Below are 17,688 nucleotides of genomic sequence, written 5' to 3'. Positions count from 1 at the left end.
AAATATATTTTCACCTTCTCTTAATTGATAAAGAGAGTTTCATTAATATATAATTTAAATTAAAGATTAAGAGAAACACCAAAAAGAATTAAAAAAAATTAAACATTTGAAAAAAAAAACATAAAAGTTGGGAGCATAGATAGTGAGGGATAAAAAAGAAAAAGAAGGGAATTTCTTAAAGAGAAGTGTTATTGACACTTCAAAAATCTCATTCTACATTATTCATAAATATATTTTTCTTTCCAAATATAGAAAATTTAGAATGTAAAATGAAATTTTGTATGTGTGACTAATAATTCCCTTTCTTAAATATTTGGTATCATTACAAAACAGAGACACTAGCGCACAAGAAAGCGATTTTCCTATTTCGAATTCCCTGGCGGCAGCTTCATCAGATCTCTTCCCCTTCCCCTCTTTATCGAACCTCCAAAATCTGACTGCAACCAGACACGGAGAAGGCCAGAACTTCCTGGGTTGGATCGGAAAAAGACAGAGAAAATAGAAAAATGGGTTGCAGAAACAGAGACTTCACAGACGACGAGACTGTCTCTTCGTCCTCTTCTTCTTCGCTGAGTGAGGCCTTGCTCTTTGCCACCATGTGCATCATTGGCCTCCCAGTTGATGTCCACGTCAAGGACGGTTCTGTGTATTCTGGAATCTTCTACACTGCCTCTGTGGAGACTGAGTACGGTGCGTTTCTTTTCTATTGAGTTTTTGTTTTCCTTTCAATGCGTTTTTGAAAATGGTGAATTTTTTATAACTGTTTCGGGATTTTCAATATTAAGCTCAACTGTTTCTGGGTTTTTGTTATTGTGAGGAATTGTATCTGGGTTTTCGTTTTCTTGAGTGGTTATTGTGATCCTGTTGTGTTTGGGATGGAAAGGATAAGATGGTATTTGATCTGGGTTGTTTTATTGGGTTTCTCGGGTTTATAGCGGGTTTTGTTCATGATCGCTTCTGATTTTCATGGAGCAAGGGTGAATTATAGAGAATGCGCAGGCGGATAGAAAAATTGGAATTTTGGCTGTGAGATTTAGTTGTTATATTGGATTTGGAAAGACTGGATCCTTTTGTCTAACCGCTGAGTATGTCGCGTTCGTGCTCTTTAATTAGACTATCCGGCAGTTTAATTCTGAATACACACGGTTGGTGTGTTATAAACTTACAATGATCCTTCTCTCTCACACACAAGCACTCAAGGCGCATGATTCTGAGCGAGATTTATTGAGTCAGTTTTTGTCTTGTTTAGGTATTGTTTTGAAGAAAGCAAGGATGACCAAAAAGGGGAAGAGTGATGCTAATGTAGGAAATGGGGCACTGATCGAGACTCTTGTGATTCGCTCCAGTGACCTTGTCCAAGTTGTTGCTATGGTAAGTAATTCATTTCATTCCTCTTTTTTTTTCTTTTTTCTTTTTTTTTCTTTTTTCAGAATCAACTTAAGCAATCTGTCTTAGTTAAATGTGGCTCTTTGTACATCGTTCAGGGAGTTTTGCTTCCAGCTGATGGTGTTACTGGAAATATAGCTGGTGACGAAACTGAAGCTGTTATGGATACTGTTTCTTCTGATGTGTGCTCAAAGAATGATGTAAAGAAGCCAATTGATTCTGCCACAAATAAGAAGAAAATGGACAGTTTTAGGTATTTTCTGAGTGTTGAACTTGTATGTACAATTATCTGCACTAAGTTGTGACACTAAGTTTTGGGGATCAAAGAAGTTTTTTGTTAGTTCGTTTCAACTGAAAATATCAAGAGTTTTTCAGCATAGCAACTGATTGTACTGGCAGATAGCTTGTGCTATTGCTTGTTTTACCTGCTGGAACGGATACCGTTATATAAATATGTACCTCAGTTATTATTGTAAATTCAATTTTGTGTAAAGTTATGTATTCATAATTACCTATGTAAGCAGGGGCCTAATGCAAAATGGAAATGGCCTTGCTCATGGTGTTGCCCCAAAGAGAGCTGTAAAGGAGCATGAAGGGAGGAAATTTCCACTGAAACATGCGGTAAATGCCCTGGAAGTTAAAAATGGAAAAATTGACGGGATAAACTTATCAGAGGTAAATATTTTCTATATGCATAGTTCTATCTATATACTTTATAAGCTTAGTTTATTTCTTAAGTCATATATTACCATTCCATATCTTTTACGAGCTTGTTTTTCATTTTATAGAAAATAAGGAAAAATCCTATAATCTATTGAAGGGAGCAAAAACGTGGCCAACTTTAGCACTCTAATTATATGCAGAAAAAGCACTTTGAAAGGAAAAACTAAAATGGAAATTGGATATGAAATTCAATCAAGAACACCTAAATATGCAACAACATTGCATAAAATGAATTCAATTGATCTGTGGCAGTTGACACGTCATAAAAATGAAAGCAGAATGCTTATTCACCATTTCAGTGAGCCTTCCTGCAAAAGCCCTTTTCTTTTTCTCCTAGTGATTTATAGCTTTAATAAAAATGGCAAAATCTTGTAAACATCAATGAGGATAAAAAGAAAAGCTAAACTGTAGAGTTTAAAAACTGGTTGGCATAAAATTAAATGATTTACTTTCTGCTTCCCTCATAAGAATTTTAGCACCCCCTTATGGCTATCATTGCACCAGATTCTTTGTTTTTAGAAACTTATTTGAAGAAGCAATCAATATAATAAATAGTTAGTGTAAGATCCCACATCGCCCAAGGGTGAGGATCCTGGAAGCCTTATATGTATATTCCCATCTCTACCTAGCACGAGGCCTTTTGGGAGCTCACTGGCTTCGGGTTCCGTAGGAACTCCAAAGTTAAGCGAGTTCGCACGAGAGCAATCCTATGATGGGTGACCCACTGGGAAGTTCTTGTGTGAGTTCCCAGAAACAAAACCATGAGGGCGTGGTTGGGGCCCAAAGCGGACAATATCATGCTACGGTGGAGTCGAGCCCGGGATGTGACAATTTGGTATCAAAGCCAATCCCTGGCCAAAAGTGTGCCGATAAGGACGTCGGGCCCCTGAGGGGGGTGGATTGTAAGATCTCACATCGCCTAGGGGCTAGGGGTGAAGATCCTGTAAGCCTTATATGTATATTCCCATCTCTACTTAGCACAAGGCCTTTTGGGAGCTCATTGGCTTTAGGTTCCTTAGGAACTCCCATGATGGGTGACCCACTGGGAAGTTCTTGTGTGAGTTCCCAGAAACAAAACCGTGAGGGCGTGGTCGGGGCCCGGGTTGGGATGTGATAGTTAGTGGATATAATCAATTTCTGTGTAAAAAGTTAAAAATGGTGGGCAATTGACCAATTTTTTATTTTAATATTTTAGCGCTCCCAATCATGTTTGAATTTTTCTTCACCACTAGAGAATCCTTGGTTCTTAACACACTGGTAGAATTCAACACAGATTGGAAGGTTGTGATTGCAGGGATTTGAACCCTGATCACGCCTTCTTAACACTTTTTTCTGTTGGGGGCCCTTGTCGTTTGCAAGTATAATGTTCCTAACTTCACACACTTTCTCATTGCAACTTAAAGATATTCTTAATGTTGGAGACTACTAGAAAAAGTTTTCCAAATAATAATCCATGTACTCTTTGAGCTACTCCCAAATTCACCTTAAGTTGCATGCGGTGCTTGCTCTCTGTGCACTGTGTAAGGTGACTTAAAATTCCACAATGATGGGCATTGTGCTGATTAGACCAACCAAATCATACCAACGACTGTATATAATGAACAGTGTGCTTGCTTTACCACTATTTTCAAACACTTAAATTGTTAGGATGGACCAACAAATATTTTTCTATTCTAACATGAGTTAAAATGTATCACATTTAAAAAGAATCTCTAAGTACATGAGTTGAAATGGCATTAGAATATCTTATATAGGTCCATGATGCTGAGTATGTGTTTTTTATGGACGCAAGTTGTATAAAGCATTTTCAGGTTTTTATTACAACTTTATTTTTTTTCCAATGCAGATTAAAGAAGCCCCTAGCGCCCCAGTTAATGGGAGGTATGGGTTCTATTCTTATTTCTGTTAATATTATTTCATACTTGGGGAGTGACACTTTGGGTGCTAAACCTCTCTGCCTTGACACTGGTATCAGGAGTGCTCACGTGCTGATAAAACTCTACCAGCTGTTATGGCATGGAGTTTAGCTATACATATCCCATTTGGATAATCTTCTATATCTGTGACACAGAAACATGGTTGCCGGCATGGTTGCTCTCTGTGTCCAACACCATCATACTATTATACATTAATTGCTATATGTGCTCAACACTACCATATTCTCATACAATAATTACTTTTGCGTACTGTCTGCTATTATTTTCTTTTAATCATCAGGCTCCGGTCAATTTTTTGGCAGACAGGTTGAAGATGATGGGTCCTCAGTGAAACAGGATGATTTCAAACAGAAACTAGAGTTTTATAGGGAAGAAAGTGTATGTAAAGATAACCTCTGCCAAGATTGTTCTCACATTGTAATCATGTTATATGATAATAGTGCAAATTTTTTATGCAGGCTGATAAAGTTCATGATACAAAGATCCCATCCAAGTTATTACCTCACGGAGTATCTCATGATCCTGCTACCATAATTGTTAATACAGAAAATCAATGTTGTGAAAGGACAACTTCAGCAGACATTTCATCTGGTGTTGTTTCTTCAAGTGTCTCAACTTCGTTGAATCCGGCCGTGGATGTTTCATATCGCCATCTGGTGGCAACATCAACTGAAATGGTCCCTCCTCAGGGTTCAGAATTTACTAGAAGTACCAAGGTAAAACTACCACTGGGTGAACCATGTTCAATTCATCTTGAATTATCAATTGATTTCATATTGGTTCAGTTTATATGTTTTGGGACGAAATTGTTTCATATTCTTAACTTAGAATGGTTGACCATCTGTTTTGCTTCTAATTTATGCACCACACGTTGGGCCACTAAGAACCTTGTGTTAATTCTGTTGGTAGTTGTGTTATCATAGATAATGGTTTTTGTGGCCTAATACTATGGAAACCTTAATGCCTGGCGATCCTAAGTCCAACTACTCTAGTTAATATATGGGGTGACGTAAATAAGTTTTTAGAAATTCATGATGTGTATGCTATTTACATAACCAAGTCGAGAAGTTTAATATTATTTGGCATTCTTTCTTAGGAATTTAAGCTCAACCCAGGAGCAAAAACATTCTCACCATCGTTTACGAAGGCCACGACATCAACCCCTCCCCCATTGCCAACGGTGGGAAGCATGGGTTATGTACCAAACAACTCCCCCATGGTACCTGTTGCTGCTGCTCAGCCAGGAGTTGGATCAAATCCTTTTGCATCTCGTACCTCTCTACCTGTTAAGGTGGTCCCCATTAATAATTTCACAAATGGAAATGGTGGCAGTGGCTCTCAGTTTTCACAACCTGTATGTATTGTAGTCATTATCGAATTCATATGGTTATTATATGATACTAATGTAAGCTTTCCTTGTAAGTAGTTGCAATTGGCAAAGTTACCTTGTGTTCATATGTGCATACATATATAAAGGCTCAGCTTCACTCACTTGAAGCTTACCACCAATATAATTGTGTGTGTTCTCCAGTTTACTGAGTAGTGGAAACGAAAATCCGCTCACCAATTGTTTGATCAAGTTGATATTTATTTTGAAAAGATAAGTACACAATATTGTTTTGAATATCAGCAGTTGTTTGATCCAGCGGTTGGTGAGCTTGGATTTGATGCTTGTTGGTGAGTAGGAGATTGATGAGTCTATGCATAGATGTATGTTTGTGTTTTGTTAAAATAACAAAGGTTTAAAGCACGGTACATGTCTTGTTAAAATAAATAGTATAGAAATATAGAATACATAATATAGGACAGATGTGTTGTGGCACTAGTGTGGATTAATCTTAGGTTGTTTTTCTGATTATAGATTGTTGGACACGTGGGGAGCAGGGCACAGACGCTTAGGTATGCTGGTCAGTATCCTGTTCAGGCTGCACCCCCCTATGTTCATCCCAATTCTCAAGCTGTAAGTAATTGAAGGATATTATTACCATCTATATGTCAACTTCTTTTGAGCAGTTACATTTTTTTACTCCCTTTTTCTGATTCACTAACCCTCAGGTTATGGTTGGACGATTCGGGCAGCTTGTATATGTGCATCCAGTTTCTCAAGTAAGATACTATGGCATACGAAAACTCCTATGATTAAAGCTGTCTTTTGATATGATTTCTTTAGTTAATCAAGTTTGAAGTGGTAACTCCATGCTTTTTAGGACTGGCATTGAGTTGTATTTGACTAAGACATACCTGTTGGTTGTTGATACATTCTAGTGGCATGAGTCCCAACATTCTTTGAAATGAAATAACAATGATAGTGAAAGACAACAAAATATGACTAGTAACAATTAATGATGGTTTTGTATCTTTTATTTACAATTGTTTAATCTGCCTTCCTTTTTTATTGAAGGATTTGGTGCAGGGTGCAACGGCTATCTCACCGCTGTCTGCTCGTCCTATGTTGACTCCACATCAGGTCCAGTTTCCCAAGCACCAAGGTATGAGCTAGTTATTACGTTCACAATGAACCTTCATTGAACTAGGAAGGAAACAAAAATTTGATGAAGTAAAGAATCATCGTGATGACCATTTGACTAAATTATTGGTTGTTTTCCTTATGCTCCAAATGTAATGAAAGGAAAACCCAAGTATCTAAATTCTTAGAATAGGAAAACTGAGTAATAAAATTATAGTATTTTGTTTTGCGAATTCTTTAACTGTCATGATCATGGATTCGTTTCTCGGTTTTAATGCAGGAACTGCACCAAACCAAGCTTTTCAGCTCTGTGTTCCTCCACCGTTCATGGCTACAGGACAGCAGCCTTTCCCCAATGCCAAGTCGCACCCCATTTTTGCGACCTCCCTTCCCTTCTAATCGTCCCATTGAAGTCCCAGGATCTAATGATCTCGTTTGCCTCAACCCCATATTTTGGTGAAAATGTTTCTTCGACTGATCACCTCCGCCAGGGGTCCTTTTTCCCATATTTATATTATAGATTTTGAAAATTTTGGCCTTAAATTCTTTCAACCTGCATTCATTCATTGTGTTATTTTCTATACCTTAAAGTTGAGAGAACTTTTGCAAAAGGGTTTGCTAAAGGGAGTGAAGCTTACATTGGTTTTTTTTTTTTTTCGAAATTTAGTGAACTTTTCTTGCACGAAAAGGGAGGGGGGTTCGTGGTTTTTGCTTCCATTTGAACAATGTTGGACAATAGAGTGATTTGTAAATTATTCAAACAACGAATGTATGTATTTGTTCGTTTGATTTTGAAATTTCACATCCCTCTGCTGATGCATGTTTTTATTCTATATCTTTTACGATGATCAAAAAAATATGGACTGCGCGACGTTGGTGTGGTGTGTACGTACGTGGAGTTGAAGTGGGGGTCGCGGAGGGTTTGTTAGAGAAGGCAGGGAGGGAGACGGGGGTGAGGAGGAAGGAAGTGGTCGAGGGAATGCGATCACACATGTCAAAGAATCCTGCTTCATTTGACCGGGAGGGCCTCAACAAGGCCCGGAAGCTTGCGTATTCGCCCAAAAACCCTCATCGTCCTAAATTTCTAAAAACTCATTTGGTATCCTACTCGAAAATTTTTATCATTTCACAAACATTTTTTAAGAACATTTCGTGAAAACAATTTTCTTTAATACTTAAAAACTTGATTGGTATGCGATTTAAAAGTTTTAAATCTTATGACTTGAACTGGACAAAGAGATCCAAAAAGAGAGTTGCAAGAGAGGGAGAAAGAGGAGAGAGGATTGGAGGATATAGATAGGAAGAGGAGTGAGGAAGAACCAAGAGAATGAAGAGAGCGGCTTGGAGGAGAGACGAAAAAGGTAAAAAAAAAAAAAAAAAAAGAGAAGGAGGAGAGAAAAAGAAGAAAAGAGAGAGAGAGATTTGGAGTGAGAAGGGAGGAGGGAAAGAAAAGAAATGAATGAGTTTCAGTTTAAAAACTCTAAAAGCTCACTTTTTGTTTTTTTAGAGAATATACTATATTTTTTTTAGTTCAGTTTTTTAAAATAATAATACCAAACAAATTTTTAAGACCTAAAACTTAAAAATTGTTTTTGAGTTTAAAAAGTTGGATTTAAGTAGACTACCAAACAGGTCTTAAAGTTTTTGCTCCACACAGTAATTTTAAATTTATGTGTTTATAAATCTAAAAAAGAAAATTAATTTTGTCCAAATTTCAAATTTTTATTTCAATTTATGTGTTTATGAATTCAAAAAAAAGAAAATTAACTTTTTCCAAACTTTCTTCTCCTCCATAATATATTAAACCCTACTATGTACGTGCCATCTCTCTCAGCAGCCCTCCCGAGAAATATATTTCATCTTGTCAAGAACGTCCAAGGAAAACCTAGTTATATATACCTACCTTATGCATGGCACCTTCTAATAACTTTCCCGTGGGTTACAAGTTTCATCCAAGAGACGAAGAGTTGGTGGAATATTATCTGTATAGCCAGGTTCGTGGTGCACCGTTTAGGGATGAGCATGCTATTCCTGAGATCGATCTTTACGGTAGCATGGAGGCGAGAGATATATGGAATAACAATGGCGGACAAAATTTAGAAAAGGATGAAGACCTTTATTTCTTCACCAAGCTGAAGCCGGCCAGCGCCAAGGGTACGGGCTCCTGCATAGCTCGCACGATAGGGTCTGGGACATGGAAAGGCGAGAACTCAGGGACCAAAGTCGAAGATCCTAAGACTGGGAAGACGATAGGTTCCTTGAAAAGGTTTCAATTATACAGGAATACTAAATTTCGTCAAGAAAGCGGTTGCTGGATTATGCACGAGTTTAGCCTTGACCCTAAACTGGTCAGGCACATTAAATCAAGTTCAACTAGTCGTCAGAATAATGATGAATATGTAATCTGCCGGATTCGAAAGAATTATGACAGAAAGAGAAAGGCGGATGATCGGGATCATAATCGCGAGGAGGCTACTCGAGTGGTTCAATCCAAGAGAAACAAGATTCAAAGGCTATCAGAGAATATTGATGAATCTTATGTGGCTCCCATGTCTTCTGAGGTTAATATTGATCACTACAATCAGCAGCAGCAGCAGACTAATATTAATGCAACCAGTACTAGTAGTAGTATTGCTGTGACTAATGTGGATCAGCCAAAGTACTCCTATCATGAGCCAGCACAGTACTATGAGGTTATTAATCAATATGATATTCCACTGCAGCAGGAGCAGACAACTACTACTATCGATCATGCGAACGTTACAAACTTGCCGACTGGGCTCACTGAGCAGCAACGCTACTTTGTTACACAAGAACGAACTGTGGCTTCTTCATCACTAGCTATGCCAGACAATCAAGAGCAACAAATGCACTTGCCGCAACACTACCATGATACACAAGAACCAATGACACCAATGACGGCTATGGCGAGGCCATTTGATTTCATTGCAGAAGCAGCATGTCTTTCGACTCTTACCCAACCAAATTCTATTGCGGACCCAACTATGGCATCTTCACTAGGCATGGCTAGACAAGAAGACCACCTTCAGCACAATGGTTTTGTGAATAATGCTTCGACGGACATGCCACAATATTACTAGTCCAGCCCACAAGACCCGAGTAGTGGTACTGATTCCTCTCAATATGATCCGCCGCAGACTGGTACGACTGGTTTCGCTGATCAGGCACACTATTTTGTTACAGAAGACCACCAGCCAGACTAGTTTGTAGCCGATCCCACCGAGGCTTCTTCCAGCTAGTCCATCCAATCTTGATCAGAATCATCAAACCAACGATAAGGATCCAAATCCACTTCTTAACTTTGACTACACCCAATTTTATGATTGTGATGGTGATGACATCATGATAGACTTGGACGACCTTTGGAACAATATGGATCAACCTGCTGCAGTTCTTTAATTATGTTGTTGTAATTTGTAGATTTACATTTGAACAGTATTATCGATTTACACTACGATTCCTGATGTCATACTTCATATACAACATTTAATTTGTAAGTAATCCATAGCTCTCTTGGAATTTTTTTTCCGTTTTTTATATATACATGCATGCAATGTTGTTTTTGTCAAATCTGCTTCATTTTTTCCCATTTTTTAGATGTGTATATATATGTTATATAAACCAGGGTACCATAATCTGAGGGTTAGTTTATTGGTTAGAATTAGGTTAGGCTCATGGAACAAAAGGGCACCAAATTTTGAAGGTGAATTTGTTTGTCTGAGTTGGATTGCCAAGCAGGATGGAGAAATCGGTCACTAGTCACAGAGTTAATCGGTATACCCAAAAAAGTTTCAAAAAATGGTAAAAAAAGTTGGACAATCAAGTTCAATTGCGTTATATATCATGTTGATCGGCCAAAAAACTGGTAAGCATGTTGGACTTTGTTGCATATCTAATTGGTCCTGGTAATGGAAATTGTAAACCAGTTGAAAATACGAGTTCCACAATTTAACGAATCTAATTCTTTGTCTCATAATTGCTCACTTCTGTACAGTACCACCATATAATTGCACATGGTCAATTGGTCTAACAACAATCGGTCTTTACCTAATTAGAGGTTTCATTTTTGACTCACATGGATACAAAGAAAAGTGAGTCAATACAAAATTATGACTCATTGTGTATTGTTATGTGGATCAACAACTGATTGAAAAAGTACATCTGTAAATATCGTATTGTTTGTTAAAAGGAAAAGAAAACTAAATACTACTAAGTAGCTATCCTTTTCCATAGTATGTAAATTGTAAGAGCAGACAAAGGATAATATAAACTTGACCAACCTCCATAACAAATGTTCTGAATTCTTTCAATTGGAAACAGAGGAACAACAGAATATGATTTTTCGTTAAAGTGAACAATACCAAGTTTTTCGTTAAAATGAATGTTAAGGACAAAATAAAGGGTAAGGTGAATAGTACCAAGTTTGACTTTTTAGTGTAAAAATGTAGTTTTTCATTAAAGTGAACAGCACCGCAAGCTTTTCGTTAAAACTCCTATTCAGAAATCCCAGGTTTACTTGTCCCCTTGTTTAGTTGTTTAGCTTTCAACCATGTCCTGGATTATTGGTCGTGCCGGGTTGGCCTGGATTTTTACCTTGTGTTTTCGAAGCTGGAATTTTCTCTAGCCTTCAAAGTATTGAGACACGTCAAGTTTTTTAACCGTTAAATCTTCATTTAGGAACACAAAAACAAAGATCTAACAGTTAAAGAACCCGAGAATATCTCATACGGAACACCACAAAACAAATTATCACTCTTAAATAAACTATAAAATGGGTAAAAACATATCTTCCACAGCTCCTAATTTAAGAAAACAACCCTTCTATGTACTTATTATCCAACATCCTTCGTTTAAAAACACAATCTTTCCACACACTGGTCTGATTACCACATCGTGCAATGGTGTCCATGACCATAGCATGTACACAGTATCCATACAAGGTGGCAACCATAAAAGCAAACACTTCATGCCTCGGAAGGTTTTCTTGAATGATCGGATTCTTCATCTCCGAGCGCAGTTTGGCTTGGTTCATCCGACTTCACTCTCGAATCTGTGGTTGACTCGCTTTCCCTCATGCTTTCCTGCAAAACCTTGTTGATTTTACAGCCAAAAGAAGACAAAAAAGAAAGAAACTTGTTGAGATGTTTAGAATCAGTGTATATGTTCGGATAATAAGTTAACTACTATTGCATAAGGATATGTGTCATAGACGAGTCCTTTTACCTGCAACAGCTCAGACATTTTTCCATTTCCATCGTCCTCCGGCGGTTTTGAAAGTGGCATAGAGTGTTCTTTAGGCTGTATGGCTTGCAGAGGCTCGATTACTAGAGGCTGATCCATATCGTCCTCCAGCTCACTGCCAGTTGACTTGCTACACTCAATGTTTACCTCAGTTGAATGTGCGGGGGCTTGTGAGGGTGTATCAATCCTCTTAACTACCTCGGTAACCAATTTTTCAAAAGGTATATTTGGGAGTCTCGTTGATTTGGCTTCTGCCTTCAGCATCTCTGTCGATGGTTGATTACAAGTACCATTCTCATTTTGTCCACCTTCGAAGACCAACGATTGATTTCCAACTGTCGGAATCTGGTTGGTAGATATCGACCCATTTGATGGAGGAACTGAAGGAACCTGCTTAACTTTTGAAGTTGCCAGATCTGAAGATTGGTTTGCGACTTCATTGGTGAGTGGCACCCAGTTGGTGCGTATGGACCCATTAGTCGGAGAAGCACCCGGTGCAACAGAATTTGGTAAACCAGTGAGTGGTACCCCTTCAGATAAATTTCGAGGTTGCAGTATAACAGGCAACAAGTTGCCTCTGGACAGTAGTGGGTTAGCAGTTTGGGGTGCCACTGGAACCACATGTTTGCGTTTTGATGCTACATGATTAACAGATCGAATGGCATCTCTAGAACGAGGGCTCGAACCATGGAAATAAGAGATCTCAGCTGGATTTGGAATCACATTTCGCCTAATCATTTGAACATCTGGGGCCACATCATTCTCTGCTGAAACAGGAACGTAACGTCCAGGCTTGAAGATGACACCCCTCAAAGTGGTGGGAGAGTTGCCAACCCTAACACTAAGTAGATATCCTCCATCAAATGTTGCATCAATGACACCAGAAACTACTGTTCCGACCATGACATCAGCTGCACCATTAGTGGGAGCTCGACGATGGGGCTGGTATCCATTCCTCCCTAAAAACCCAGGAGGAGCAGAAGGAACACCATTACCAGCATTTTCCCCCGTGTTCAGATTTGGAGTGTTTCTCACATGAGCATTCTCTTCCAGATCTGGTTTGGGATATTTCCGTGGACGGCCGCGTTTTCGCTTCATAGGGATACTTGACGAGCCATCAGGGGTGTTCCCTTGATCCGATTGGCTCATCTTCAGGCACTTTTACCAAACTCTCGTCCTCTTCCCCGAAATGTTCCCCACCCTACAGCAAGAGGAAGGCTTTAAAGTGAGTTTAAATGAGAAAATTGATATGAAACATGATATTTAAATTTACATGTCAATGATATATTGGATTCAAACTGAAATCATATTCATATGCACCAATACTTCCAGACTCCTCAAAATTATTAAGCTGGATGGTTAACTTTAGGAAGTAATTAAGCTAACCTCCACAAGCTACAAGCCAGCTGCTAATAGCTTAAAATTTCACCATATCAAACAATATTAACGGAAACAAAAACGTTAACCACAACCTATAATTAGTCTTGAGCTATAGAAGCTAAAACTTAACCACAATCTGTAAATTCACATAATTTCATGATCGTGATTCTGAAGATATAGTAAACTTCAGCAAAAAGGAAACAACTGTTTACAAAAGATACTGGATAATAAATGAAAAATCCACATAGTATGTACTTGTGCATTACTTGCAAGTAACACTAAGCCCAATAAGAAATTCTAACTGAATGGGAAACCGAAGAGTAAGGGAACTTTTATAAGGAAACCATGGATAATGAGTTGAATTTCATGGGTTGATTTCTTCTTTTGACTACACAATTATTAGAGCCGTGCTCTACGACAGGGCGCTAATAGCTGCTTGTGGGACTCCCGCTGGGTCCACTCTTCCAAAACAAAGAGAAGCTCCACCCCTTTCTCTCCTTTTTCACGAATGCGTATTTGATTTATTTTCCTAGTTAAGTTTTGCAGCTTTTTGGACAAGCAGAGGTAGGACACTCAATACAAATGTGTGTTTGACTCACCACTTAGTTTTCAGTCTGCCTTTGGTTTTGTCTATCTTTATACTTCTCCACCAAATGGTGAATAAGAAGTAATCTGAAACTCTAGGAAACCGACTCTGAGACCACTTGTTAGGACGTACAACTGAAAACTGAGATTCAAAAGAATCACCACTTTGCAATTCATACCAGAAATAATTACATGAACGAGAAAGAAAATGTTACGAGCAAGTGCTTTGGACTGGACTCTACATTCACCAGCATAAGAGACAGTTGGGGTTTAATCGTATAACTCAACATTCCGTCATAAACAACTTCTCTAGTTCTCAAAATTCTCATAGCTTGGTTTAAATTCAAATGTCCCTCATAAGTTATGTGTGTAATACCCTTATACAGAACAGGCTAGCCGCAACTAGCCTCCGGTGCGCCAAGTCAAGCAACAAACAAAACCATTCACCAATTACGATTTTCAGACAAACCCGATTCCTAATTACTGAAATCGACTGTTTTAGAATCAACAAACAACTACAATGAACAAGCATAATCGCAAAATGTCATCAGAAAGACAACAAAATAAATAGGCCAACGCAAATATAAGCCACAATATATGCTAGTAACCAAAATGCATAATTATATCGACATTGATTTATACAAGTGACTCAACTCAAAACTGAGACACAAAAAATATACACACCTGAAGCACCAAACAAATTAAAATCCAGGCAACACAAGCTTTTCCATCCTTATTTTTCACCTCCAAATTTCAAGCTTCCAGCATACAAGCACAAAGCTGAATACAGCAGGCCATAGAATTGTAATATGGAATATGTAATTTCACAATAATATTGTAAAACCCAAAAAATTTCATAAAAATTATATTTAATTTTTTTATTTAACAAAAGGCTAATAGTTAACTTATTCATAAATGGAGTCAATAAAAGCAAATCACTCCACTCACCTAAACAACCACACTTTCGTATTTATTCATTTTTCTCCGTTTTTTTTTTTTTTTTTTTTGTGTTGTTGAATTCCAACACAACAGCAACTCAGAAGATAGATAAACCAAATTAAAAGTTTAAATTTTTATTGATACCAAATAAAACATGGAGATTAAAAATTAATTTGCAATTAAACCCAAGGAAAAGTTTTGAGCTTTGAAAACCCAAGTCAAAAAAATCAAAGCTGAGCTAGGGACTGAGAGAGATTGGGGAAGAAAGTGGCAGTACCTTCTCCAAGTGTTGCAACGACGTCGTCGAACTGAGAACAAAAGCTTCACTGGTCGTTGATATCTGGGAATTTTGAGGTTTTGGGTTTTGGGCCAGGCGGAAGGGACGAGGTGGGGACGGTAAAAAAGATGCTTACCAGAGAACAGAAGTATGAGTTCGGAGAAAATGTCACTTTCGATGCTGAAGTTAATATAATTAATTAATTAATTAATTAATTAATGTGTGGTTTGGCAATATGTTACATTGTAAGATGTAAACGGTGCGGTGACACATAAGATAAAAGCGGGTTGTTGCATGTTCTTATCCCTCTCTAATTCTCACATTTTCTTATAAAGTTTTGAATTTGAATTTGAATTTGATCAAGAAAATAAATTAAGATAAATATGCAAAGAAAAAATAAATGGACTATTTCACATTTCACAAATATGTAGTTTGTTCACTTATCACTCGTACTGTATATTCTCATCTCTACCTAGCGCACGAGGCTTTTTGAGAGCTCATTGGTTTCGAGTTCCATCGGAACTCAGAAGTTAAGCGAGTTCATGAGAGAGCAATTCTAAGATGGGTGACCCATTGAGAAGTTCTCATGAGTTCTCAGAAACAAAATCGTAAGAATGTGGTAAGGGCCCAAAACGGATTTAGTGAATCATAATTAAAATATATTTTGGTAAAAAATGTCTATTCGAATACACATAGAGAGGCTAGTGACTAGGTGTGGCCACACGAATCAATATTGAATCGATAAATGTTACATTAAGGATAAGACAAAAAATGACTATTATCATGCATCTCAGTACCGATTAATGTGATGCTATAAGTAAGAAAATCCACAAGATAGCTATATAAATGAAAGGTTGAAAAGCTAGAACGAAAAAACTCGTCACAAGAACAGGTTAGAAGTTGATCGAGCGTCCGATCGTGTCATACGACTGTATATGTACAAGCAGCAACTTAAATGACTTATCTTAGAACTAGACAAAGTTTGACAATTGACTCGCCTATTGTAAAGTTTGGAAAGACCCATATGGCCGTTCATGCACAAAACATCTAGGTTACGAGGAGTGTGACGTTCACCTTCTAAATGTCGTTAAAACATTAATAAAAGTATATATAGTCGTACGCCAAGGTCAAAAAGATAAAAAAAGACATTTACCAAGAGAATGGCGCACATATCAACATTTCAAAGATGGACGAGAAAGTTAAATGTTATACTTTAAATGGTCAAACATCAACCACTCAAAAGTTATCATGTCCGCACGAGCCATTTTTCTCAGATAGATGACCAGAAAAATAGGCAAAAATCTTTGAACCTATATAAACTTTGATGTACTTTAGCATCCAACTTAACTTATAGTTGCTACTTAAAAGGAATTTTGTTTGCCTCTTTGAGTTAAATTCAAATTTAGGAATCAAAGAGTGGTTGACATATTGTGCATCATGAATGCTCATGTTCAAGTTGGGAGGTTTGTAATTAAAGAGTTGTAGAAAACATATGTCCTCATACCCCAAATGTTAAGAGTTTGAACTTTCTCCTACCCCAAAATTTAGCCCTAGCCCAAATGCTTGTGTATGCTCGGATCACTTTTACATTTCAATACTAATTTTATACAATCAATGTTGGGGCATGGGAGTCGAACCTAGGACTTTAGGTGTAGAGTTATTACTCTTAATCAATTGAACTACAGTCCCTCGTCATTTTGATCTAATTTAGTTATAATTAAGAGGAGATTGTAATTTAAAGAATGGATGATTACTAAGAATTTGTACTTCTTAGTACCACAATCTTCACAACTACGACTGTGTACCATTCGTGAATTTTTCTAACACGAGGCCTTTGTGACTTTGGAAGGTTTTGGACATACAAGTCATGACTACAGGTATAAATTGCCCTCTTATTCAAGAACTCGGCACCTTCAATTGTTACATGGTTTCAAAGAATCCACATCTGCGATTAAGTAGAAAATTAGTAATCTGCAATGCTGCATCGAGGAAAAGTACATCATGAGAATACAAAACACTTGTTAAGGGGAACACGCTCGACCTTTATGCATGGTTCGAGTAACAGAAAATACGTACGGATCGTTTCATGCATGACGTATTAAAGTAGATTAACGGTGAAGACGGAGAAGACTGAGACGCTATCATATTTTTATAGTGGCATTTGATATGGACAGCCACATCATTTGAATTAATCATATTTTTTAAATTTAGTTAATTATTTAATAAACTAATAATTAAGAAAAACTAGTTAATTAAATGATCATTGTGGTACACGAGGAGTCTTTCTCTTTGCTTTCCTTGGGTTTTGCAAATTTTTCAAATAATGTGGCTGCCAACATTAGATGTCATCTAAGATGGTATAAAAATGTAATATAAAAACATGGTATGAATAACATTACTAAAAAAATATTAATCAAAGAAATAAAGTAAACTAGCGGTCAACATAATTCATTAGATTTAATTAATTGTCTAAGATAATCCTTGACTTTTATTAAAACAAATTGTATGTGACGATCAAAATAATTCGTTGAACTTAATCAATGCTCTAAGATAATACTCAACTTTTATTAAATTAAATGGCTATGGTACCATTGAATTCTCAACAAATAAAAATATATTCTTGTTCATAAATGTATAAACAAACAATTGGGGCGTCCCTAAAGACGTGATCGGTTAAAAGAATCGTATCTACGTTGCACCAAAAAGAAAATTTATAAGGCATTACTCTCTTA

General features: G+C 37.3%; 3 protein-coding genes across 6 annotated transcripts; 2 read left to right on the top strand and 1 right to left on the bottom strand.

Moving 5' to 3' along the window:
- Positions 1 to 320: 320 nt before the first annotated feature.
- LOC137715796 (uncharacterized) lies at positions 321 to 7,315 on the top strand. 2 transcript variants are annotated; one of them, XM_068455145.1, is made up of 12 exons: positions 321 to 690; positions 1,250 to 1,371; positions 1,485 to 1,639; positions 1,911 to 2,061; positions 3,956 to 3,990; positions 4,349 to 4,424; positions 4,505 to 4,762; positions 5,143 to 5,337; positions 5,908 to 6,006; positions 6,102 to 6,152; positions 6,448 to 6,535; positions 6,794 to 7,315. In XM_068455145.1, the coding sequence occupies exons 1-12, from the start codon at positions 507 to 509 to the stop codon at positions 6,910 to 6,912; spliced, it is 1,533 nt and encodes a 510-aa protein (XP_068311246.1). In that variant the 5' UTR covers positions 321 to 506; the 3' UTR covers positions 6,913 to 7,315. The 2 variants fall into 2 exon arrangements, with proteins under 2 accessions (XP_068311246.1, XP_068311245.1); XM_068455144.1 differs by having other exon boundaries at positions 322 to 690; positions 5,143 to 5,400.
- A 1,108-nt stretch (positions 7,316 to 8,423) lies between these two features.
- LOC137714495 (NAC domain-containing protein 83-like) lies at positions 8,424 to 9,614 on the top strand. The gene has a single exon (XM_068453695.1). The coding sequence runs from the start codon at positions 8,424 to 8,426 to the stop codon at positions 9,612 to 9,614; it is 1,191 nt and encodes a 396-aa protein (XP_068309796.1).
- Positions 9,615 to 11,280: 1,666 nt separating this feature from the next.
- LOC137715607 (protein METABOLIC NETWORK MODULATOR 1-like) lies at positions 11,281 to 15,114 on the bottom strand. 3 transcript variants are annotated; one of them, XM_068454948.1, is made up of 4 exons: positions 14,957 to 15,114; positions 14,425 to 14,520; positions 11,758 to 12,976; positions 11,281 to 11,624 (listed from the first exon to the last, which is right to left on the bottom strand). In XM_068454948.1, exons 3-4 carry the CDS (start codon positions 12,922 to 12,924, stop codon positions 11,499 to 11,501), a joined length of 1,293 nt encoding a protein of 430 aa, XP_068311049.1. In that variant the 5' UTR covers positions 12,925 to 12,976; positions 14,425 to 14,520; positions 14,957 to 15,114; the 3' UTR covers positions 11,281 to 11,498. The 3 variants fall into 3 exon arrangements, with proteins under 3 accessions (XP_068311049.1, XP_068311051.1, XP_068311050.1); XM_068454950.1 differs by having other exon boundaries at positions 11,281 to 11,615; XM_068454949.1 differs by lacking the exon at positions 14,425 to 14,520.
- Positions 15,115 to 17,688: the final 2,574 nt, after the last annotated feature.

This window comes from Pyrus communis, chromosome 14 (genome assembly GCF_963583255.1).
Source record: "Pyrus communis chromosome 14, drPyrComm1.1, whole genome shotgun sequence".
Taxonomy (NCBI): Eukaryota; Viridiplantae; Streptophyta; class Magnoliopsida; order Rosales; family Rosaceae; genus Pyrus; species Pyrus communis.
The sequence above is the reverse complement of the archived record's forward strand: the minus strand, read 5'-3'. Positions and strand labels throughout refer to the sequence as shown.